The sequence below is a fragment of the Trachinotus anak genome, unplaced genomic scaffold, assembly GCF_046630095.1.
Source record: "Trachinotus anak isolate AG129_WGS33_773 ecotype Australia unplaced genomic scaffold, CSIRO_AGI_Tana_v1 ptg000016l, whole genome shotgun sequence".
NCBI classification, from domain to species: Eukaryota; Metazoa; Chordata; class Actinopteri; order Carangiformes; family Carangidae; genus Trachinotus; species Trachinotus anak.
Window position 1 is genome coordinate 16,750,385 of NW_027273867.1, and position 26,347 is coordinate 16,776,731.

General features: G+C 39.7%; 1 protein-coding gene across 1 annotated transcript; it reads left to right on the forward strand.

Annotated features, from left to right (window-relative positions):
* Nucleotides 1–5,267: 5,267 nt before the first annotated feature.
* LOC139634367 (brevican core protein-like) lies at nucleotides 5,268–24,522 on the forward strand. The gene is made up of 14 exons (XM_071500775.1): nucleotides 5,268–5,466; nucleotides 11,815–11,894; nucleotides 12,124–12,501; nucleotides 13,065–13,239; nucleotides 13,546–13,673; nucleotides 13,952–14,245; nucleotides 14,507–15,364; nucleotides 15,945–17,663; nucleotides 21,676–21,783; nucleotides 21,956–22,114; nucleotides 22,235–22,317; nucleotides 22,824–22,968; nucleotides 23,115–23,297; nucleotides 23,650–24,522. Exons 1-14 carry the CDS (start codon nucleotides 5,447–5,449, stop codon nucleotides 23,769–23,771), a joined length of 4,452 nt encoding a protein of 1,483 aa, XP_071356876.1. The 5' UTR covers nucleotides 5,268–5,446; the 3' UTR covers nucleotides 23,772–24,522.
* The last annotated feature ends 1,825 nt before the right edge of the window (nucleotides 24,523–26,347 follow it).

Below are 26,347 nucleotides of genomic sequence, written 5' to 3' on the forward strand. Positions count from 1 at the left end.
TCAAATGTCATCTGTTAAAATGTTAAATAGAGATGCTGAAGAACATTTTTACAGCAGCTGTTGAAGAAGGATAGAGTATTAATTGTTCACTTACTCCAGTCTCTCCAGCTGGTCGACACATTCAAACTGGCAGCCTCTAAAGTTTCCCTCGCTTGTCCGCCAGAACTTTAAAATCGCTAAATACGTATTCAGGGTTTCTTGGATCTCAAAACACCTTCACACAAACCATCATGATCCTGCGAAGGTGTCCGACTGGGAGGACACCAAGGTCAAAATATGTCTGATCAGCTTGCAGCTCATTACATTATCATCTGCAGTGCCAATACAATAAATAATAATAAGATTATACCGTAATGTTAGTCACCAAATTGCTTTTGGTTAATGTGAACATCAGTCATCATTTAAATTCAGGGCTGAACATCATGTCCTCTTAATTGTTTCTGGTAATTTGGAGAGCTCAGCATCCTGAGGAGCAGTTCTATTCTCATATTCCCAATTACACATGAACAGATTTTTACGGTTTTTTGCAAAAATGAATAAAACTAGAATGTATAAAATATAATAAAGGGATTCAATATTCTGTATTTTTTAACCAGAATTATATAGTGGGCTAATGTGAAGGGAGATAAACATCTATGGAAAATTAAAAAGAAAGAAATTTTTTAAAAGAAACTGTAAAATCTGTCAGGCTGTTTTGGTGACTACTATGGCCCTGATCAAATACTATTTTTCACTTTTAAAAAAACTGGCACCCTACAGCAACACTCCCTTCACTTAAAATATCCCACTATCACTATAAATATCCCATTTTATCCATATCTGTCCATGAAACACTCAGTCTTTTTTAAGTTCGTCCTCAGCTGTACATTTATCAATGATATATGAGGGAGGCGGCCGACGAAGTGTATGAAGTCTCTTTTTCCTTGCTGGTTAACCACTAGTATTGCTTTACAGAGAGACCAAGTTAACTTGTTGCCAGATCTCCAGCTGCAGAAGCAACTAGCCTCCCCTCCAGGCACTGACACAAAAAAAACGATGTGTCATAGATTATATAATTGCATCAAAATTTCTCAGTGGCTCTCCATACCCTAATTTCTGGTCAGCGCAGAAGCATCATGCAGAAAGCATGGCAGGCTGCTGGTTTGGCCAATGAGTGGAGCAGCTTTCCCACACTCGTCCCTCCAGAACCAGTTTGCCTCTGCCACTTTGCATCCAAGAAGGAATAAAAACAGCCAGTCAGCGGAAACAGGGTTTTGAGGTTTTGCTTTTATGGGAGGAAAAATGATTCAAAGGCTGGTCGTCTTTCCTGTCAATGCTTGAGCGTCGTATTTTAGTCTGGGATTATATCAAGGTAAAGTGTAAAATTGGCAAAGTGGAACCTTTGTATTGCTTCATTTGTCCTGATTTTTTCCGTTTTTGCAAAAGCACAAACTTATGGCCATCTCCACTTGTGCATGGAAGAAAGAGTTTTAAGAATGGCCAACTACTAATCTATACTTTGTGGTAAATTGACAGCAATTCTGGTAACCCAGTTAAATAAAACCACTGAACATGACTCAAGCAGAATTAAGAATACATAAAAATAAACTGCAGGCTTTGCTCTGTATTTTAGCTGAGTCACTTTTGCTTCTCAGCCACGTAAACTAATGAATCCCACCTGGCGGCGTTGGCCACACATGTCAGAGTCGAATTCACCAACAAAAGTGTTATTGTTCATTCACTTAAAAAGTCAGATTATAGTATGTAGCATCCTTTAAACATACCTGAATTTGTTTTAAAGAACTACTTGTAGTCATTTGATACTCTCTCTCTCTACAAGATGGACTGGTTGCTGTGCAGATTTTAAAACATAAAAAAAACATATAATTTTAGAAATTCACCCCTGCCTCATAGGTTGGATTACATTGTCCTTGCAGAAACAGAGGGACTTGCGATCATGCAAACATCTCCAGAACATCTGAAGACACTTTAAGGCTAAATTTCAGTGTTGCTCCTGACTCACTTGATGATCTAAGCTCAGCTCACAATATAATGATAGTGTCTAATTATAGGCTGGTTGTTTGATGGCTGCTGGAAAATGTTAACGTTAGCTTGTATGCAGGTCTGAGGCATGGCTTGCAAGCATGTTTAACTATGTTTGGTCTAATTTAGTTGGCTCTCACTGGGTTCTTCAGTATGTTACAGCTCAGCTTAAAAAGAAGCTAAAGCACTGCTCTTACTTCTGCTGTTTAAGTGTTTCATCCAGAAACTGTTTATGGGTTTTATGTTCAGTTTGACTAGTTCACTGAATTTGCAGACCTGTAGTTCAAGGAAAAAAAACCCAAATACTCTACGTGTATCATATGGTCATCTAAAACTTGTATAAAACACAGAGAAATCTGTCAAGAAATGTCAAGAGTGAAATTACCTTTAGTTAGTCAGTAAAGTCTCAACTGGTATCAAACCTTTTTACACCACCGGGATATGGTGGTGATACTGGACAAACCCAGTCTCTGCTTCTCACAGTATTTCTTCCTCATGGAAAGTCCACTCACTAACATTATTATTTCAAACCATTTTGGAGAGGAAGCCTATATGACGTCAGTGGTGGAAGAATTCATTATATCCTGTACCTTAGAAAAAGTATCTGTACAACAGTTATGCAGAATTGCCCCTTTTAATGTTATATTATTACATTTTATATATTAGCATTATTGATGCATAGAAGCATTTTTATCTCGTACACAGGTAATTCTAACTACATTATATTCTAAATTATTAAAATATAATGTCAGAAAATCGAAATACTTGAGTGAAGTACTGTTCTGGAGTAAATGTACTAAGTTACTTTCCACCAAGGTATGACACACAGACACTGCACATAAATTATTCAAATCAACACAGTCCACTCCTTATATAAGATGTGATCTTTATGGACGTTCTAAAACTAAAAAGTTTTCTGCAGTTTAACCACAAGGTCCTTTTAGTAGCTCATATCATATCACATGAGCTTCATCAGCAGACGGAGTTTGTTCAGTTGTTGAAATTTCTTCTATGCACTTGAATGGCTTTTCTACGTAATTTTGGCTAAACAGCAGAAACGCCAAGTAAACACATGATAAATTGAACTTCAGAGCATTCTCAAGTCAGGTGCTCTAAGGACACTGTAAGTGTCCTGACTGAGCTGAATGGATGGAGTCTTTGGAAGGAGGGCTGACTTTCCGAATCACCATACTCTACGACCCTGCTGCTGAAGGCACATGGCAGCAGGGAGGGTGACGTTTTACAGTGAGCATAACTGCTGACTGGGCTTGAATCAATCTGGGTCACTATGACAGTCAGTCATGGCTAAAGTTGGACTGAAGCACACCTCTGATCTTTGTGCTCTGAGCGTTGACTTTTCCCTCTCAGACAGTCCTGCTGGTATCTGAGTGTCAGATTCCTCAGGTGTGCAGCAACAACTGCTGCTGCCGAGCCTCAGGACAACCACTACAAAGCACCATTCAGCCTGTCTGCAGAGGGCACACACTCCACTTGACCCTATTCGTCTTCTGTGCGTCTCTGTGTCATACAGTATAAACAGCTGGCAGGATCCAGCGCTGAGCCAAGGGCATACTTGGAGTTATACTGTATGTAACTGATAATGACCACAGCTTTCACCTCGGCTATAAATCTCAGACGTCACTCGCTGAAATGAGATTCTAGTCAGCTCTACACTCTTTCTCTCCACACCCACGATTTTATTTATTGTTATTTCTGTCTTTTCTGTTCACATGACATCTATTTCATGTCTGTCTTGCTTATAAAATCCTCGAACAGCCTTCTCACACATCTTTTACACAATTTTGTAACTTGGATGGATTTCCGTGAAATCTTATACACACATTTGTGGCCCCTGGAGGACAAACCCCTCTGACTCTGGTGATCCTCTGACCTTTCCTCTAGCATCACATTTTTGTTTATCCAGAGAAATATCTCAACATCCACTACTGTAGATTAACTGGCACAACATTTTGCCCAGAAATTCATGGCTCCCAGAGGACGAAGCCTTTAGCTCAAAGCCCCAAAGAGTAAAGCCTCACAGAACTGCAAGCATGGCTGTAGATTCTTTGTCCTGTTTATTCTTCACACAACCTCTGTCACATTTTGTGTGTAGAAACAAGTGCAACGCTGTGACTAGTTTTTACAGAGAGACTGTCCCTAAATCTGCACTGTTATTCCCTTTTTTTTTTTTTTTTTTTTACAGTTCATCACATCTTACCCCTTTCAATGATGGCAGGCTTGTTGATTTTTCTTGAGACGCACCGTGTCAAATCTACTTTTCAGTGCTACATTTTACTGAATACGTTTTTGTTCAGTTTCTTTACTAGATGATGACAGGACACATAATGCATGAAGAAAAAAAAAGGGTTGGAGAGGAATGGAGGTGTGGTCAAAACTCATTTTTGCCCAGGGGCCCCATGTAGGTTAATCTGGCCATGAAAGGGGGACAAATGCATGCATTATTTCTTTTCAACAGCATTTATATAAACCCTTTTCAGCTCGTTCTTATACAGCCATAAAAAGATATAACTAATGTAGTGTAATCAAAAAATACATTTCTATTTTTATGCAACTTTAAGGTACAGTTTGTACTGGTAAATAAATATGAGTTTTTATTTCTGGATTACCTGCAGTTAATGACTATCAAACTGTGTCACTGCATTGAGTTTCATGATGTCAAATCAAATGCAGGCATGATGCGGTCTGTCTCACAGGGAATATTTCTTTGATGTTTAGTTGTTGCAAGCAGCTCATTAGTGGTGATGCATGCAAACCTGTTCGGTGTGATTAAAAAGGAAACAACCACAGTCCACTTATAAGTGACGTGGCAGCAAAACAAGAGGATGAGTCACTGTTGTTGTCAAAAACTATAGAGACAGCTCCCTCATCCTCCTCCACCAGTACAGGTGACTGTGCTGCAATATCACTACCTGCAGTAGCATCAGCTGCCTGCCCTGCTGACTCAACTCATCCTGGTTTATCCAAATGACGCTCAATACATTTGTCGTTTCCCTGCAGGGGGAAAAAAAAAAAAAAAAACCCAAAAAACATATAGGTCATCTCCTCAGTGCAGGCTTCACTTCACAGCCTATAACATCGGTTATTTTAGATGTCATCCCTCCCAATCTCCCTTGACAGGCATGCGCCATCTCCATCCCGATTGTTGGGTGAAAAAGTGGGCAGTTCAGGATTTCATATGTGGCCTCACTTTCTCTCTGCTCCCTCCTTTTCTTTCCAAGCCTCGGAGTCGGTCGGACAGCAGCGGTCCCAGCTCCCGGTACACACACACACACACACATATACCTGCGCAGAGCATCCACAGCCAGTTTCCCGCTGACAGGACAGTAGTCGCACTGCAGCAGGCTGTGAGGAGCTGAGGGAAAATACTTTTTACAGCCAAGAAGTCCATCCCGCATCAGCTGAAATGCTGCTGAGAAGAATCCGGTAGGTTTTCCTTTGAGTTGCTGTGATGATGATGGTGGTGGTGGTGGTGGTGATGATGATGATGATGATGATGCGCAGTTGATGCAGTTTTGTCGTTTCAAACTTCTTTTAAACTCAGAATATCATGTTATAAATGATGGTGTCATTTAAGAAGATGACCCCTCACCGGTTTATTGGACTGTAACAGCTGCTGCCCTCAGCAGAGATACTGAAACTGTGGGCTTGCTATTTTCTCCCCATTGTGTGGAACTGACGCAGTTAGTTAAGAATAACTTTTTTTGTTCATAAGCTTTGTGTTTTTTTTTTGTTTTTTTTTTGTTTTTTTTGTTGTTTTTTTTGTGTTTTCTTGCACAGCATGAAAGTCACACTTAAGCAGAGCATGCATTTGGTTGATGTGTTTCTGGAGGGCTCACTCACTTCCACTTTGTCCTCATCACCCTATGATAGTCTGGTCACCGATCACATGAAACTGAAAGGATGACTCAAACAGACTTACTTCTCCTCTACACTTGTAGCCAGCAGCTCTTATATGTGATCCACTCTGTAAATGCCACTTTTCAGCGAGTAAGGCACGGATGCTGCTGTATTTAAGCTCTGAGGCGGTGCTCCTGAGCCCTGCAGGAGGTACAAGAAGCTACTTTTTGTCCTAAGTGCACTTTTAGCCTCCACTTTCTGTGCTGCACCTTGGGGCTCAGGTGGACCTCAGTAATGGACAGGTAGAGCAGTGGACTTCTAAAGATTCCTCTCTAATGTCTGTCTAATGGCTCTCTGTCTGATGTTTTTACCTCTGGAGCAAGTGAAACTGAAAACACCGGTTCTTTCTGAGCAAATATTTACAGGATGTATCCCATGACCATTGAATCCTTTATAATAAACAGAGACGGAGACATCAACACCTGAATTTGGTAGTCTAGTGCTAACATCAGGCAACAAAAGCAGATTCGGACTTCAGATTAGCCATAACCTCATCTCTAACATTAACACTGAAATTCTATAAAGGAAATTTCAGTTGTATTCGTTTTATAATGGTTAGAAATTCAGTGGACATTTTATAAATGAGGATCGATGGAGTGCTGCATGTTACATACGGAACAAGGGTGGGGACCTCTCAGCTGATGTAGTAACTCTTGTTGTTATCTAGTCTTGTCCCAGACCTTTGAACTGCAGCTGAAATCATGGATTTTTACAGCAACTGAAATATTTACATACAATAATGAATGGGTCTGATTTTCACACCAGTAGATATCAGATAGGGCAACATAATGAAGGAAGGGTCTGGGCAGGAAAATGCTAACTGTGTGATGGTAATTTAATTACACAATTACAGGTCTGTACTTTAGCTGAAGCTTGAGAAATTAATAAAAAATTACATTTATTTGTTTTGTCCCTTCCTATTTCACTCATTCAGGTTATTTTGAGGTTCATAGACCCTTATTGAAAATGATCAGTCATTTTCTGTCTGTTTCATAGACTTTGGAGCAGAAAGTAAAGATCCTTGAGGCAAATTTATGATTTGTAATATTGGGCTTCATAAGTTAAATTTGCAATTTTTCTTGAAATAGTCCATAAAAAGTCATCAATGTGAGGTAGCTAGTCTTATAGAAAGTGTAAAGTCAAGATGTAAGATGTAATAAAAACACACATTTATCTATTCATTTGGTTAAAGTCTGAAATCTGGCAGCCACCTTTGTATCTGTTGGGAGCATCAAGCAGATCTTGCATCATTGAATGTATGCTGTATATGAATAGCTGACTGCTGAAGAGGCTCAAATTAAAGAGTTCTTTACAGGAAATTGCAATTCAGTAGGCCATTCACTGCCTTTCATTCAACTCAGTTCATTGTTTTATTGTCAGCAACACATGGCAGAGCTCAGACTGGAGACACCCTGATTTCCAGGCACAGAGGGAGTTCGCAACCAAGTGGTTTATAATAGGCTGGCAGTGCACAGGCTGTGGTCCATCCATGGAGCTGTTGAGTCAGGATTGAGATCAGGTGTTTGTTTGAAGTGTCCTTTGAGTCTTTCCCAGGCATACTGGGTGGTGAAATATCTGGTGGGCGTATTTGCCAAAATTGCCATCTTGATAGAAGACAGACATTTGGTTTGTCAGAGATGTCTGTGAAATGTAGTTTGGGAAGTGGGGGTGAATCCTTTGAGCATGTGCAACTCATCGGATGTGTGGAGGCGCTACATTTGATGGGGGTGGGAGCCAGAGGAGTGGTGTTGAGTAAATAGTCTGACCTGGATCAGACAGGGGCAACTTAAGTACACAGACGCCATGTAGAGATACACAGTGAGGGGATGACTGTACACCATCTGCTGCCTGGAAGGCTCACAGATCAGCTTGTTTCCGAGCGTCACCTGAGCCCTCCCCCCTAGAGGACGGCATCCTGTTAAGAATCATTCTCAGATATGTAAAGACAATGTTTCCCCTTCCACTGACTTTAATTCTTTGGCAGCTGTTGAAATGTTGCATTTAATAAGCAACACTTGACTGGTGTTTGGTGCCTGATTTTGCAGAAGGACTCCAACTTCAGTAAGAAACTTTCCAGTGATTTAAGCTGTGGTGCTTAAGTTATCAGGCAGATGTCATCGGCATAAATGAGTTTGTGGGATCTGGTTTTGGGGTTTCATTTCTGTGGAGGTTGGCAAGGGTTAGTGCAGGAAATGATCCTTGAGAGAGCCCGTCCTCTTCATACACTCATAATCTGTGCAGAGTGAATCCTTTGTTGTTGACCAGAAATCTGACCATTACCCACAAAGACTAGATAAGCAGCGATAGAAATATGTACTCTAATTAGTTCTCTGATTTTAGATTACAAGATTTCTGCTAAATGAGATGGAGGAGAGTAAGGATGGTAAGGAATAACAGGGAAAAAGTACTTGCCAAAGTACTATTTAAACTGTCCATTCCTCTACTTCATTCATATTATATATTTTGTTTGAACTCAAGTCAATAAATCTGAAATCTGAAATTAAAAAAAAAAGAACTGGAGATGAAAGGAGAGGGATAAAGCCACAACGCTCATGTGGTATAGACAGTAACTTGGAGTGGAGTGGATTTCTTCCTTGTCAAAACACACTTACTGTGCATTTAAGAGATCCCTACTGTACTTTATCATAGACCTATTAGTGCCAAAGCCAGTCCCAGCTCAGCTCTCCACAGACCTTACATCAGTCAAACCAGTGTCTCTGCATGTTTGAGCTGGCTGAACTGGGATCAGCAGTCATTTTCTGGCTTGTCGGTGGAGACGAGGTTTTCCTGATCTGACCTTGATGCAGACTGCTGCAGAGACCACCCACAAGATGTATCAACCAAGTTTTAGTTGCCAGTGTATCGCTGACAGGGATCTCAGCATCTAATTATATGTTCCTTGTTTACTGTTACGTCTTGCATGAAAGATCCAAGCTGGCCAGTGTTATTTTGAGCCTGATTTTTCATGTGTCTGCTCCACTGATGACCAAAATGTCAGTCTACTTTCACTTACTTGTCTGCGTCTGCAGGACGAGGATTAGTTCTGCTTGTGGATAATGCATTGGCTGCAGTTTGTAAACCTGTAGATGCAGTGGGTGGCATTGATTTTAGCTTGACTTGCCTTCGTTGTTACTCACGTTAAAAAGGGCAGAGCTGCAGAGTGCCTGATGGTGGCGAGATCACGTATGTCAGCACAAACTCTCACAACAGTTATACCGATTGAAAGAGTGTGCGGTGCCTGAATGTGGCTGTTCCCTTTGTATGGAGCCCGCTCATTCTTAGTGGTTTATAACTTTCCTTTTCCATGCCTGAAAAGAGCAAGAGAAAAGACAGAGAAAGAGCAAGCAAGTGTGCCAGTGCCCTGTCCTTTAATTTTGCCTGAAGCCTTTTGTAAGGGAGTCGGTATGAAGTGAAAGCACAGTGTGCAGCTGTCCTCCTGGCCCACTGCTCGCTTTTTGTGAGAAGTTTTCTTGTCAAGAATACTAATAGTGATACCAGCTCTGTGGAGTCCACCCAGCTGGTCAGGGAAACAGGCGACACTTATTCTGCCATCAAGGAGGCCATTTAATATGTCACAGTTTAGTGAGCTGCGTTTGTGTCAGCCGCTTACGAGGGATGTGTTTGATTTACAGACTCAGAAATTTTTAGTACGTCTCAAACCTCTGACCTTGTTGGTATTACTATTTAGCTATTATTTAGCTTTCACATTAAAGAAGACAGCTCCTCATCTTGACATAAATAAAGGAGGTTGGCACGCGCGCGCACACACACACACACACACACACACACACACACAGTACCTCCTCTGTGCTTTGCTATGGATTTCTTCGGAGGCTCTTTTCAACATGTGCCCATCAAGGGTTTCGTTGTTTCGGTGACATCAGCAGCAGTCAAAATCTGGGACGTCTTTGTTACGTTTTTCTAGACTTCTTTAAAGCCAGCAGAAATATCTCCTCTGAAACAACATGAGCATATCATATCAGCACATCAGGAAAACCCCATCATTTCAATCAGCCTCGCCTTCATTTTCACACTCTCCATTGTGGTCATGTTGAAAAAGTGACAAATCAAGCTACATTATCCTTCATTTTTGAGATTGCTGTCCTAAAATGCAATGCTTAAAGGAAAATAGAGGAGCAACTCACAAAAATAATTGCCCCAAGAACACCTTTAGAAAAACAAAGAATATATATTATATTTTTCTTAAAACATTTTGATGTCTATTGGCCAATTTTAATTGGCAGTAGCTTCCTACTGTATAATGGTAAATTAATTGATGCCTGATGATGCACATTCTCTATTTCCTGTATATTACCTGCAAAAACATTACACTACAAACATTATATTATATAATATAGCTAGATTATATATAAAACTTTACACTCTCAATATTTCAGGTACAAGAAATGATGATTTGTCGCTTGTCAAGTGGGCTGGTTGGATAAAAGCAATAACACATATCCTGTATTCAATATCTCTGAAATCTAACAGCATAGAAAGATCAAACAGTGTAGAGCCGGATGTAATAAATGCTATCAGCACTAAGCAGTGTGGTACAGATTAAATCACCTGAGAAGAAAGAAACACCTTGATATCAACATGCAAACTGTGCCACATTTCTAAATGAAAAAAGGCACTTTAAATGAATAATGATGAATGAACATTTGCAGCTTCATGGCTGCATCAGGAGGTTGAGTGAGGTCACTGTGAGCATCCTGCCATGCCTGCTGGGTTAATAACAGGGCCAGACTGGTGACGGAGCGCTGGCAGGATGCCGCTGGGCTGAGACGCCGTGTCATTAGCTCCCGGAGGTGATGAATGGCCTGTGGTCAGGAGCCTGTGCTCCCTGCTGCCCTTTGAAAACCAGAGAAGTTGCTCTTTCATACAGCCTGGTTGAGCTTTGAGATACGTTTTTCAGTATTTTATGGGACTTGTGTTTTACAGAACGATTCTCGTCCAATTTCATGATGTCTGTAAAACAAAGAACCTTTCTTGCCCAGTTCAGCTGGTTCTTTCCAAATGTATGATGTATATGTTCAGTGACAAGTTTATTAGGTGCACTCAGCAAAAATCCAATTTAATACAGATCCCTTCATGAAGGTTGTAATGTTCAGCTTTTATTGAAATTATTTTAGAGAGGTGTTGATTCAAATTTGTGACATTTTATTACATTATAGGTCTTTCTGGTGTTATTCTATACAATGAATATTCAACGAGACTAGTCTAACTCTTAGAAATGTCTCTCAGTATAATACTAAGCACCTTACAGGAATAATCTTTAATTCTAAAACAATATCTACTCCCAAACGCAGATTCTATGGTGAACTGTCTTGTTTGTTATTAGGAGTTTGGGTTATAGGGCCCTTTCCCTCATCTTTATTGTGTATATCTGCCCACATGAAGTTATTTGTTTTTACAACATGTATCTTCTCAATTTCCAGTGGTCATATTCAGCCCTACATTATGTTATATATACATAAAAGCAGAAATCATATTAAATACAAAGGCTTCCTTTTTATCCAGCTGTTTGTACGTGTCCAGGACCAAAACCACAGTAGGTGGATGCTGTGGTGAAGGTACTGTTATACAGGTTGTGCCCTTTAATATTACAATAAATCAGTTTGGTGAGATCAATGGAGCGTGTTCCCCTGACTAGCTGAACCAACACAATACATGACTTCCAGTATCAGAAATTGCTCTGGCTATTAAAGGTTAAATATGTGTGAAATTGGAAACTGGAAATGAATTATTCATTCATCACTTTTTATGTCCCTTCCTTCCTGAATCTACCGTAGGAATTCTTTATTAATCTTCATATGTATCAAAATGTTTCTTAATTTTTTTTTAAATTTGTTTATCTCTTTATCTTCACAGACATGTCCAAATTTTATCACTTCTCTGTGCAGTCTGGCATCTCACTCTGGCCTTCCCCACCCAAACACCATCTGCATATGGTACGTCTACATTTTCCTATTACCTCTTTCTTTTAGTGAAAATATTAATGAGTCATAATATGACATAAAATACCCTGTATCAGAGAGGCCAGTGTTTGTCATTCAGTTATAAGCAAAGGATACAGTACAAAGGTGCATTTAAAAGTGAGGGCATGATTCACTGTTCCCAGCAAATTTACAGAGCTGCTCTGCTCTTCACGCTCTGTATCCTCCATCTTTTTTTCTGCAGATGATGTCCAGTCCCTCCAGGTGAACATCCCCCACTCAGGTCCGGTTTTCGCCCCAATGGGCAGCTCCATCTCCATCCCCTGCTTTGTGTCTCTGTCCTCCACACCTACCACCTCCTCCTCTTCCCCAGTTGTACCACGGGTCAAGTGGACCGTGGTGTCTGGTGGGGTGGAGACACAGATCTTGGTGGCGCGGGGTGAAAGGGTGAAGGTCAACGAAGCGTACAGAGATCGTGCAGCATTGCTCAACAACACATCCTCTGCAGATGACTTGTCACTGTGGCTGGGAGATTTGCGCTCCAGTGACTCGGGTCACTATCGCTGCGAGGTGCAGCAGGGCCTGGAGGACGCTAGTGACCTTGTACAGCTCAAGGTCAAAGGTAACAAAATGGCAGATATGGATCATTGTTGAACCTTTTGGAAGATTAAGAAGAATGTATAGTATAGGTCCTATAGGAGACAACATAACAAGTTTAATAACAATGGTATTGGTATGCTATTGCTTACTTTGACTGTAATCTTCCTGTTCCAAAACATTGTGCATAAATCAACTTTTTAAGAAATTTCAGAGGCATTTTGTACAAATTATCTAATTTCTTTGAAAGCAATAAAAGGGGTCAACAAATATTTATTTTTTAATGTTTTTGTGATACTGCCTTGGTTGTAAATATCATATTCTCGTTATGTCTATTTTGAATATGATATTAGTCTAAGATGTGATGTTTGACTGGTGTATATTAGTTTTGTTTCATTACCTTAATTGTTAGACTCTGTTTCTTAGAATGATGCTTATTTTACATTACTATTACATGGAAAGGTTTTGAAACTAAACAAGGATCTTTAACATTTTTTACAAATAATATGTAGTTGACTTCCACAATTCCCCTGACTGATTTTGCTGTGCTTTTCATGTCTGTGTGCATGTGCATGTTTGTGTGTTTAGGTGTTGTATTTCACTACAGAGATGCTTTGGGCCGGTACTCGTTTTCCTTCCATCAGGCCCAGAGGGCTTGTGAAGCCATTGGGGCAGAAATCGCCACTGCTGACCAGCTGCTGGCAGCTTATTATGACGGATATGAGCAGTGTGATGCAGGCTGGCTGGCAGACCAGTCTGTCAGGTATTTAAACACCTCTGTATCTTCCATATGATGCTCACACTCTGCACAAATACTCAAACACTCAATGCTTTAAAGGATGCGCCTACTCATGGAAATATTATAGTTACAGTGTTTAGTCTTTTTTTCACAATTTGTCCAAATGGAGCCTGATGTATCTGCTATTTTTAGAAACTACAGAATCTATGGGTTTTAACAATACTTGGATGCTCAGTATGAATTAATTGTAATCACTGACTTGCTGTTCAGTCAGGAAAACTTTCAAGGTTAATGTTACATAACCATTGCTGATTGTTTCCTTTCTTCCAGATACCCAATCCAAGTGCCCCGTGAAGGTTGCTATGGAGACATGGATGGGCAACCTGGAGTTAGAAACTATGGGACAATGGATCCAGATGATCTTTTTGATGTTTATTGTTACGTGGAACAAATTGATGGTAGGAATCATAACAAATATTTCTATAGCTAATGGCATCACTGATACTAATTTTTTTAGGCCAGTACTGATATCAGTATTTGAGCTGCAATAAATGAAAAGCTACAATAACAATATATCAGACATTATTAATTTCAACATTTTTGATCCCTTAAATTTGGTTGTTATAGTGAGATTTGTGTATAATGTATGTATTAAATAGGACAGGTTTGTGTTGAATAATGAACATTTAGCCAGTACTAAATTAGTAAACTTTATTAAAATATTTTGTGTTTGTAGGAGAGGTGTTCCACGACCCTGTCCCACAGCAGCTGTCATTTGATGAAGCGCAGGCATACTGCAGAAATGCAGGGGCAGAGCTAGCTACAACAGCACAGCTGTACTTGGCATGGAGTGAAGGTCTGGACCGTTGTAGCCCCGGCTGGCTGTCTGATGGCAGTGTGCGCTACCCCATCATAACCCCCAGAGAGCGCTGTGGAGGCCCCCAGGCAGGTGTCAAAACGCTCTACCGCTTCAGCAACCAAACTGGTTTCCCAGAGCCATCCAGCCTTCATGATGTGTACTGTTTCAAAGGTGAGTGTTTTGTGCCTCAAAAATAAATTACTACTCATGTGAACAAAAATTTTAAGTATGAATACTATAGGCACACAGCAATTAATACTTCGCTTTTACCCTATATGAAATACATTTTATAAAAATGCATTTTGTGAACATTATGATATGTGTAAATTTTATTAACAATTTGTATGTGTGTAATTAAACTGTAAAAAGATGGACTAAAGTTGTTTTCATACCTGTTACATCATGTTTTAACTACTTATCTATCCTCTACAGATAACAGAGTTGCTCCCACTGACTCTCCTATGGACTACATGGCCACAGAGCCTGAAGACTTTGGACAAGATGTAGTTATTCTTACGGAAACAGATCAAGAGCTGCAACTGAACCAGCATACTGAGCAAGTGGAGCGAGAGGCTCAAAGTGCGCTTGAATCTTTTCCCTTTGTCTCCCAACCTTCCACTGAGGAAAACCTGGTTGACACAACAGTTATATCATACACAACGGAGTCTCCCCTCAACACCACATCTACATTGGACCTCCTGAAGCCATTTGATGAAACTTCATCTTCTACAGAAATGAGCACTCCCTCCCAGAGTCCTGCAGCACTAATGAACAGCACCAGCAGCAGCACAGAAACCTACAATTTCCCACAAAACACATCATTACTGCCCAGTGTTTACAATGAGACAGATTCAAACCTGAACTTCACCTTCCACCAGTTTGAACTTGAAAACACCACAGGCTTTCCTGAACCATCATATGAACCTCACACACATAACTGGACTGCACCAGACACAAACCCTGAAGAACATACACAGCCATCTGAGAGGCTGAAGGATTCCCAAGAAATACAAGAGACCAACTTTGGTTTAAATGGATCACAAGCCAATTACAGCAAGACAGACAGCAACCATACTCAAGAGGAGAATATCATGGAGGCAACACCAATGACTCCTGACAACATGCTCCAAGTGAAGATAGAGGAGGCAGCAGAGGCTGGGCCTTCGCAGATGTCTCTCTTGACTCAGTCACCAAGAGAAGAAGAGCTTCTTACACAAACCACTCAAGCTCCCATCAAAAACCGTACTTCACTGTGGCTCCCTTTTGATGGCTCTGGAGATATTTCTCAAGGTATGAATTTAATAGCATTATGATATGAAACAGTCTACAGCCATGCTAGTAGCTCTGTGAGGCTGTAGCTACTTAGCTAAATGCTAACATGTACACAGTGACAATGTTAATATGCTGATGATTAGCAGGTATAATGTTTTCCATGTTGATTATTTTAGTTTAGTGGGTTAGCATGCTAACATTTGCTAAGTAGCACTATATACAAATTACAACTGAGGATGATGGAAATGTCAATAATTGTCAATATTTGTTTGTAAACCAAAGTACTGGACACATAAGAAGTCATCGTTACAGCACTAGCTGTACCAAATTTCACGGCAATCCATCTATCGTGACTATTATCAATTATCAAGAAAGAAATATCAACCCCATGGTGAAGGGGAAAAAAGATCAAGGCATAGCCACACACAGCTAGATTTGTTCTCTTGGGAACAGGGATATTTGTAGATCTGGAAGTGATGGACCAACTGACTGTATCTGCACTCTACAGAGCCATATGCTAGCATGGCCAAAATCATCAGTATCTTAATAGATACTTAAGATACTTACAGCTTTAAACATGTTTTGTGTTGTTTTCCAGAGAGTGACCTTGAGGTTGAAGCAATGAGTTTCATCTCTACATCAGATTCTTCCACTTCCAGCGTCACCACTCATTCGTCACCTTCCGCTACAGCTAGCAGCGCTCCAGCTGAGCCCCAGACTGTACTCCCAGATCCAACATCTTCATCTGGGTCACAAAACATTGATAAAGTGGACTTCGATATCCTCTCCACAGCAGCACAAGTATGGGAGTCTTCCACTTCTAAACAGGAAGGAAGTACAAGCTTAGAAACTGAAGACACAGTCACCACAGAAAGTGAAGAAAAACAGCTGTACCCGACAAAGGCTGAAGACAGCCTTGTTTCAGGACTAAGTTTAGCTACCACTCCAGAGTCTCCAGAGGGGTCAAACACATCTCAGTTGCCTCCTGATTCCACCACAGCACGATATCAGACATCATCATACAGAGTGTATTTAAATACTGCGACCGCTGCTTATGAAGAGGCAAGTGGACAGGAGCCTGGTACAGTTACTGTAATCCTTGGAGAAGACTTTAAAGTTGCTCCAGCCCTTGAAGAGGATATTACAGTTAGCAAAATCCTTGAGGAGGAAGTTTCCCCAACCAGTGAAGAGGAGACTAAAATTTCCTTTTCACTGGAACAGGAAGTTTCCCCAACCCCCGAAGACGACATTACAGTTACCCCAAACCTTGAAGATGAAGTTAAAGTTGCCCCAACTTTAGGAGAAGCTAAAGTTTCCTTTTCACTGGAAGAGGAAGCTACAGTTGTCCCAACCCATGAGGAAGAAACTGCACCAGTGTTTGAAGAAGAAACTAACGTTGCCCCAGCCCTTGAAGAAGAAGCTCATGTTGCCCCAACCCTTGAAGAAGAAGCTCACACTGCCCCAACCCTTGAAGAAGAAGCTCACACTGCCCCAACCCTTGAAGAAGCTACTGTTGCCGCGACTCTTGAAGAAGCTACTGTTGCCCCGACTCTTGAAGAAGCTACTCTTGCCCCGACTCTTGAAGAAGCTACTGTTGCCCTGACTCTTGAAGAAGCTAATGTTGCCCCAACCAATAAAGAAGAAGCTAACGTTGCCCCAACCCTTGAAGTAGAAGCTTACATCACCCCAATCCTTGAGGGAGAAGCTAACATTGCTCCAACCGTTGAAGAAGATACTAAAGTTGCCCCAACCCTTGAAGAAGAAGCTAATGTTTCCCCACCCTTAGAGGAAGAAGCTGATATTGCCTCAGCCTTAGAAGAAGAAACTATCATTGCCTCAACCATTGAAAATGAAGCTAACATTGCCTCAACCTCAGGAGAAGTAGTGAACATTGCCTCAACCGTTGAGGACTTTACCGTCTTTCCTCTTGATTCTCAAACATCTAACTGGGCTATGCTGACCACCACAGCTGAACCCCAAGAATCTCTGAATGATCTTGAGTACAGCGGGAAAACCTCCTCCATCACCTCCACACCAGCACCAGATGCCTCCTCAAGTACAAAATCCACCGCTGCTACAACAAAGACAACCACAGCCACCATCACAACCACCACACACTGGTCCAGACGCACCTGGAGCCCAACCACCTCAACAGCAAGGGTTCACCACAAGACGACAGAGCCCCAGAAGGTGATGCACCTCATACCACCAGTGGATCAGGGTCTGGTGGATGTTGAGTTTAGTCTCACCCAGCCACCCACTCTGCTTATCTTGCCCAATGAGAGGGCAGCTGTAGGCGGTACAGGGAAATCTTCAGGTAATGTTAAAGCCACTCTCATCAGCCTAACCGTCCTCCTCTTGCTACTCGACGCAATGATCCACTAAAATCCCTGGTCTGTCCTCTGCCCCAACCTGCCTTTGTTCCATTTTCTGTAAAACACCTCCCTTCCTTTTCAAACGACTTCCCACGTTTGTTTCACTTGTCTCAGAAAGCCCACTCACCCTTCTGACTCCTCCCACTTCTCACTTCTGTCCTTGTGATCCCACCTCCCCTTCAAGATACTCACACTGGGACAGCTCCCATTTGACATTTGTCAACAGTACAGTTTCGTTATGCATGATGTTTTCTTCCTCATCCAAAGATTGACTTCTGTGAAGTACTGTAATATAGTGGTATGCTTGAATGAGTGTTTTAGTGGTTCTTCTACATGATGAACATTTCACAGAACCTTGATCAGTGGATTTTGTTTTCAGAAATAATCCCTTCACCAAACAAGTGCAAATTATTCTCTGCACCATCATTTTCTTCCTGCTAACTGTCAAAGCTCATTGTGTTTTTGCAGTAATCTGGAAGTAACATGACAAAGGGACTCTGTAACAGCATTTACATTGTAACAGCAATGACCAGTGCTATCGCAATAATGTATTATATTTAATCCATAACTGTCAGGTCATCAACTGTTAAAAATTGTTCTCTTTCCTCAGATTTTCAGACTATTTTAGACAGTTTAGTACCAGAAGCACAGATTATTATGTTTATAAGCACAAATATTGTTCAGTGATGATTTGTTGTGAGTGGTAGCACTTAGCAACAAGTTTTTGAATGTTCTTTATGGGTCATTAATGTTTCAAACTCAAATCATGTTCTATTGTTTAATCATAATCGTTCAAGATTTGTATAGTATTGTGTTTTTAGGTGCAATAATGATAAAGTCAACTAAGTGATGTTTGTTTCTCGTCTCGCCATCAGTTTAAATCTTTTATTTTCTTTTTCTACAGTCTCAAACACTTTAGTTTGAAATTTGATGCCTCAGTATATTAAATATATTGAGCATTAGTTTCTACAACTAAATAAAGCAGCCTCAGAAACCTGTAAGAAAACCGAATTCTGCCAAGAAAAGAAAAAGTAAAAAGTAAAAGTAAAAATCTTTATGGTAAGTCAGAACTTTCACTACATGTAATGGTCTCATATTTGTGAGGTAGTATCTCATAATTTTGAGTTACCCTGTGTATTGTTAATTTTATAATGTATAACTTTACATCTTTTTTTGTCTTTTCCTGGCAGAAATTGGTTTCTGCAGAACTGGTCACATAATTACTTCCACTCGAAACTCCAAATCCAGGGAATTGCTGTTCAATACAGTGGGTAGTTACAAGTCTAATATTTTAATCAGAGAATGAGGGAATTTAATTTCTAGAGGACATTTCATTACAAACTCACTGTAGTTTATTTCAAAGTGATACACCACAGTTCTTCAGAACAGAAACCAAAAATAGAATTAAAAATGATGCAAAGACATACCAACCAGAGTGGCATGTATTTACAGGCACTTATTTTAAGATAAGATAATCATTCCAATGAGCCATATTTGTGGTGATAATTGATTCGCCTTGCGCAGCAGCTTCACTCAGCATTTCTGCGATTACATTCAGGCCTAGAGTCTCTCCAAATATATATATTCTATAAATTCCTATTTAAAAAGTACATTAATGACACAATATACACAGTAATTGAAAATATAATGACTCACAAGTACCATTATTCTTGGGAAGGCAATGATTTAAAAAGTTAATTAAAAGGGAATTACAGGAAACAACAGCTGATATACAAGAAGCTCTGAAAAGAGGACAAAATATTTCACTGCAGTTATCATGGTTGTGATGCCATAGCCTGCATCATGTCAGATTTATCCACATCTGCTACATGTTCTCAAATTCAAACTTAAGCCTCCAGACACACAGCAATTAATCCAAAGTAGCAGGTACAGTTTTGTTTAATAATGTTTAACTCATTTAAACTTACCATATAGACCCTTTTTTACTGGTAGAGTGTTACTATTCATGATGGTGAGAAAGTAGGGAAAGCATTTGCACTCAGATCTGTGCAACATACATTTTGAGGCATAATTTCAGTATTCAATATGATTTGGTGAGCAGTTTATATATTGGACTATTCATAGTGATGCAAGACTGGAGAGTCTACAGCTAACAAAGGCTGAGAAAGTGGGAAAGCTGCCATTCATTCAGTAATTCAAATTACTGACCTTACCTTAACCGAGACAATTTATCGTCACATGAGGAAAACTACACTACAACTACAAAATACATCATGTAGACTCTTCACAGAATGAGAACTCAGCCAAGGCTCTTAGTGTTGTGCAAACTTGAAAAAAAAAAAATCTTTGTGCAGAAGCCAACTTGAGTAACAGGTTTCACTGTTTAAGACTTCAAAAGTATATCAATGGTTTTCCATGCCTCAGTTTTACTTTGACTGCATATGATTCTCATTAGTCTTGTGTAAGGCAGTTATTACCTTTCATACACACACTGACTCAAAAAGATCCGTCTAAATAGCAGTATATGGGTGTTAAGTATAATGACAGACACCACAGAGTTCTTATTTATAGGGTGTCAGAGGAAACAAATAAACCAAAACCACTTGTAAAATGTCTAATTTCAGTTTGGACACTCATGCCACCATTTTGCCTTCTTTTACAAATTTAGAAAATTAAACTGAAACTCCAATCCTTCTTTTTTCTTCAGGGCTTAAAATAACTGCCTTCTGATGGTAACACTTGGCACTGAATCTTAAGGTGAAAAGATATTTCCTTTGTACAGTGTGAGCATCCATACAGGACGTAGACAACACAAAGTCATCATTTTCTAAATATGTCACACAAAAACTTCAATCCAGCATAAGAAAACACACATTTTATGGGGGGAAAAAAATTAATTCATTACATTATTTAAGAGTTAATTGAGCCGTCACACAATCTGAATAATGAGAATGAAAATAGGAGTCTGTAACAAATGTATACAGGTATAAAGAGTGAAACACCAAGCATCAGAAGAGGATTTTTCACAGTAGACACCCAATGCCAGGAGTCTTTATCAACATGCACTGTTGTGTATTTGTGTCCACCATGATGTGTCACATACTTGAATATGTAACAACCAACGGAAACAATTTCTGCTTCTGCACATAAGCAGACAGTACACTTTGGTAGAGAGTAGTTACTGAAACACATCACAGCAATATTTGTTGATTATTGTGTGTCACTATATAACTGCATTTTAAAACATGTTGGCATGTTAAACTCAACTAACAAAATAATATTTTGTGCAACATACAGGGGTGAACTACAGTTTTCACTTCCACACCACAGAAAATCAAGCTGAAACTGTGTGGATAGTGTAGAAAACTGTGACCAGTCAGCTGATGCCCTTTTATAATAATACGACCCAGTCACAGTGTAAAATAATTTGTCATCATTAATGCTCCAGCTTACACAAATATGTTGATCCATAAGGAGGAATGGGAGAAAAAGATAGAAAGATGATCTAGGAAGACCCACCCAAACCTGCTGCAAGAACAGGACCTGAGGAGTTTGACATCATGACTCGCTCAAGTTTGTCCTCTGCTGCCATCTTTTGGCTGACGTGGATCACAATGCTTTTTATGTATGATGCGTATTTTATCAGAGGATGTGTCCTGAAATGTACCACTCTTTCTGTGTATATATATTCACTGAACTCATGTATATATATATCTAAATTCACATTGCTTTGTTTTGCACATAATTACAATAGTACAGAGTGTGCATGCACAATAGATTTGATATATAATTTCAAGATTTTTGAGCCACCACATCCACCTTTTTTCTGATAATTCTCCTACTTTCATTTGTCCTTGCACATACATGCAAATGTTTCTGTTTCTGTGTTTCTCCCTTTTAACAATAACTATATAATAAATGTCCTGTGCTGTCATGCATTTTAAGTAACAGTAAGTGTCATCTCCCAATGACTGGACCTCTGTTGTGTTTCAGATGCCTGTGTGGATGACCCCTGTCTCAATGGAGGCACCTGCACAGACCGAGATGGACAGATTAAATGTCTCTGTCTGCCAACATATGGAGGAGACTTCTGTCAGACTGGTGAGGTCTCTGCTGGGACCTGTTGCTGGTCCATGTGCCACAAATTTCTAAATACATTTTTGTTTGATCAAAAAACCTGTGGTCAAGAATTAAGGGTGATTCCCACGTGTATGTAAGCAACTGAGAGTAACTGTAGTCTGAAGACCTCCTTTTTCCTCTGTGGTTCTCTCAGACCTGGAGCGATGTGAGCCAGGCTGGGATAAGTTCCATGGCTTCTGTTACCGACACTTCAGCCAGCGTCTGAGCTGGGAGGTCGCAGAGCAGCACTGTCGCATGCAGGGAGCTCACCTGGTGTCCATCATGACCCCTGAGGAACAGAATTACATCAACAGTAGGTTCACTGTGCCAACTGGTTGTATATACAGGAAATCAGATTAGTTAGTAATAGTCAGTTTATTTATTTATTGTTTCATGAGGATTGGGTATTTTATCTTATTGTCCTCCTCTCCAGGCAACTACAAAGAATACCAGTGGACTGGTCTGAACGATAAGACTATTGAGGATGATTTCCGCTGGTCTGATGGCAACCCCCTGGTGAGTAACATTAGAAACCAGGAGAAACAAATACACAGGCTTGTAGGCTAGAGATCTATGACCACCAAACATTTCACAGTGCATCACAGACAGATTAACACTGCTTAGTTGAAGATGTCTAAACAGAGGTTTTTTGTTTTAAAATGTTGGAAACCTTACTAAACATTTGGTATTTTGTACTTACATAGCCTATTTCATTTATTAGATCTTCCCATTTTTGATAGTGGTTGTTTTATTTGCGTGAATTCTCTAATTATTTGACATTAAGCAAAACTAACTACATTATATTGTTTTGATACCTATTATTATATTTATATATTTTTAATTTCTCAAACATTAACATTACAGAGTTGTAGCCTGCCTAAAAAAATTGCATACCATTGTTTGATATGAACTCATAAAGAACATGCACAGACTTTACATTTCCATACAGTATATTATGAATATTATTTCCTTGCATGCAAATAAATCTAAAAGCTTCAGCATCTTTTTCTCCATGTTTACAGCTGTATGAGAACTGGTACAGAGGGCAGCCCGACAGCTATTTTCTCTCTGGAGAAGACTGTGTGGTGATGGTGTGGCACGATGATGGACGCTGGAGTGATGTGCCTTGCAACTATCACCTGGCCTACACCTGCAAGAAAGGCACCTGTGAGTAAATGAGCAAGAATGAGCACCTAAGTCATCGTTTAAAACTTCTTATGAATGGGCTCAGCTCCCCCGTGTGGTTGTTTTTGGTTATTACCTCACTATACATCAGCGATTTCTACAAGCTGATGTGTTTCTCTCTTCAACAGCCCATTGTGGTCCACCACCAAAGGTCCGAAATGCTTCCACATTTGGAAAAGCTCGTCAGAGATATGAAACTAATGCAGTTGTACGTTATCACTGCGCCAAAGGGTTTCAACAGAGACTAAATCCTCTGATCAGATGTCTGTCTGGAGGCATGTGGGAGAGGCCCCAAATTCTGTGCATCCCTGGTAAGACAGGAGATTATCTTACCCCTGACAAAAATAATCTTTATTTCCTAAAACCGTCATGAACACTATGTCTGACATAAGGTTAATGGTAATTGCATTTATAGTCTGTACTTTGAATTATCTCTGGTTTGGTTTAGTTTTATTCCGTTATAAACAGCTTACACATAAAAGAAGGAGAACACCAAAATGGGGACCTGGACAAGAAAAAGTATAAAAAGGAAATAAAATTTAACATACAAACAAACAAACAAAAACTAAAAAAGATTTTGACAAATTTGGTGTTATATGTAAAATTAAAGCATGGCACAGGAAAAAAATACAAAAAAATTAATATCATTTATTTATTTTTCAGAGGCTGGAGGTCCTACCCAGCACCCTGAGGTGACATCACCAACCAACAGCAACTTTGCAGCAATTGAAGACGAGTTTGAGGCCACTAAGAAGACACCACAGTACTGGGACATCAAGTTTTAAAAGTCAGCCATGCTTTCCTTGTCTTGTTCTCTTAAACGCTGCTGTTGTAACATGACAAGATGTAAAGAATCGAGTGCTTTTACCAATGATTGCTCAAACAGGACAAAATGAACCACAAAAACACAGAAACACAGAACTGAACTTCCTCTTTGCCACGGAGCCTTGGTGCAAACCAAGGCTCCAATTTCTTTTGAGGGAGACATTATTTACTTAAAAAAAAACATTCCTATTTTTTGATCTTCTTTAAAATACTTTCTAATGTATTTGGTTATGGAGATTTTTAAAGGTTAATGCAGTGACTGGCAGAGCAAAAAAGAGGTTTAAGTGATGACCTGATAAGTCCTTTTCACTACACAGAAATACAGTAAATTACAATGCCAGCTCCAAATCTACATGAATAAATATTCTCTTTGTGGTTTTTGTTACATCAAGAACCTTTTTATAAAATGGTGCTAATGTCTTCAAGACCGTCGTATCCAACAGAGATTTTTGTTTTCAGTGTAATGTAGGAATAGACATTTTCCTGCTTTCAAAGAATCCTACAACTCCAAAGCACAAAGTCAACCTTAACAAATAGTCAATAAATACTGTACATAGGCTATATACATTTTCACACCTGTGATTGCTGTCCGCATTTTTCCGACAGAAACCTTTGATTTCCAGCAGACACAGTTTTGTTCGTCAGCTTTATGTTGTAATAAAGTTTTGTAGAACAGAGCAAAGAATAAATTGTTCTCTTATTTTACCCTTAGCACTGTGTGTGGGCTTCATTTCATGTGTGAGGTGGACATAGTAATAAGAAGCTGACATTGATTTTTGGTGATATGGTCTGTGTGTTAACAGAAAAAAATATTAAGATCACTTTTGCGGAGTACGTGGATGGAGATTCTGCAATGTAGGCCTACAAGTCGTTTTAAGAGGGAATGGATGACAGAGAAAGTAGGATTTTGATGAAACCCTTGAAAAAGAGAGTGTGATGAAATCCTTAAGTGTAGTCATAGTATTAATTAATAATTAATAAATGAACTTATTTATTAATGATTTTTTAGAAGCAAAATAATAATGAAAGAATAAAAACCCTGATGGACAAACTACCAGCAGATTTCTTCTTCTAAACAGTGAAAACTAAACAACAGTGAGCTGTGTTGCATATTATAAATACCATATAAATACTAAAAATGAGTGAAAATAAATACAAACTGATTAATCCTGGACATGAATTGGGATATAACATGTAGGCTAAAGAAAACGTGGTTTGTCGATTTCATAAAGACTTTCTAACTCCAATATCAGTTGTGTACGCCCCAAGCCGCGACTGAAAAATGAAGCCAACACGGAAGTGCCAAAAACTGCAGTGTCCTCTGGGTCAGCAGCGGTGGCCTGAGGTGCAGCAGCCCGCTCCCCCTCTCTGTCCCTGAGGGGAAGAACCGTCCTGGACGTCCTCATCATCACCTCTCTAACTCCCCACGTCCTCAGTGTGTGCTCAGTATACAGTAGCTCAGTGTTCAGTGGCATTCATCATTTAAATTAAATCTTTATAAAAAATAATTTTGATATATTTTTCATTTTCCAATCAAATATCTGTGAAACAGAACAGTGAAAAATAGAAAGAGCAATGACAGGACAGCAGTGCACAGTTTTGGTTGTTTTGTTTTTTAAAGAAGGCATGCCGTATAAATATGCTTCTCAATGAGAGAAAGTAAATGTAATAACTTTATCTGATGAGTTGTAGTTATCTGTCACATGCAGCATCAACAAAATCCATAAACCTAAGCAGAGAGTGAAGGACTGTTCAATGTTCATAAGCTGCAGCAGCAGGTGAAGGTAAACTGCAAGTAAAAGTCCAACTATGCTCAAAGTTGAAGTTAGTCATAAACAATATTCATAAAGGTACAGTTCATTCATTTGAAACATTTTGATTAATGTCTTAAATGTAACTTATATTATTCCTGTGCCTAAGGACATTTAAGTCTGTATAATCCTAAAGCTAGAAATCACATACAGTGCATCCGGAAAGTATTCACAGCACTTTGCTTTTTCCACATTTTGTTTTGTTACAGCCTTATTCTTTTATTAAGTGAAAAGAGTTTGCTTGAAACTTTTGCAAATTTATTAAAAATAAGAAACAAAAATATAACATGTACATAAGTATTCACAGCCCTTGCTCAATACTTTGTTGAAGCACCTTTGGCAGCAATTACAGCCTCAAGTCTTTTTGAGTATGATGCTACAAGCTCGGCACACCTATGTTTGGGCAGGTTCTCCCATTCTTCTCTGCAGAACCTCTCAAGCTCCATCAGGTTGGATGGGGAGCGTCGGTGCGCAGCCGTTTGCAGATTTCTCCAGAGATGTTCAATCGGGTTCAAGTCTGGGCTCTGGCTGGGCCACTCAAGGACATTCACAGAGTTGTCCCGAAGCCACTCCTTTGTTATCTTGGCTGTGTGCTTAGGGTCATTATCCTGTTGGAAGATGAACCTTCGCCCCATTCTGAGGTCCAGAGCGCTCTGGAGCAGGTTATCATCGAGGATGTCTCTGTACATTGCTGCATTCATCTTTCCCTCAACCCTGACTAGTCT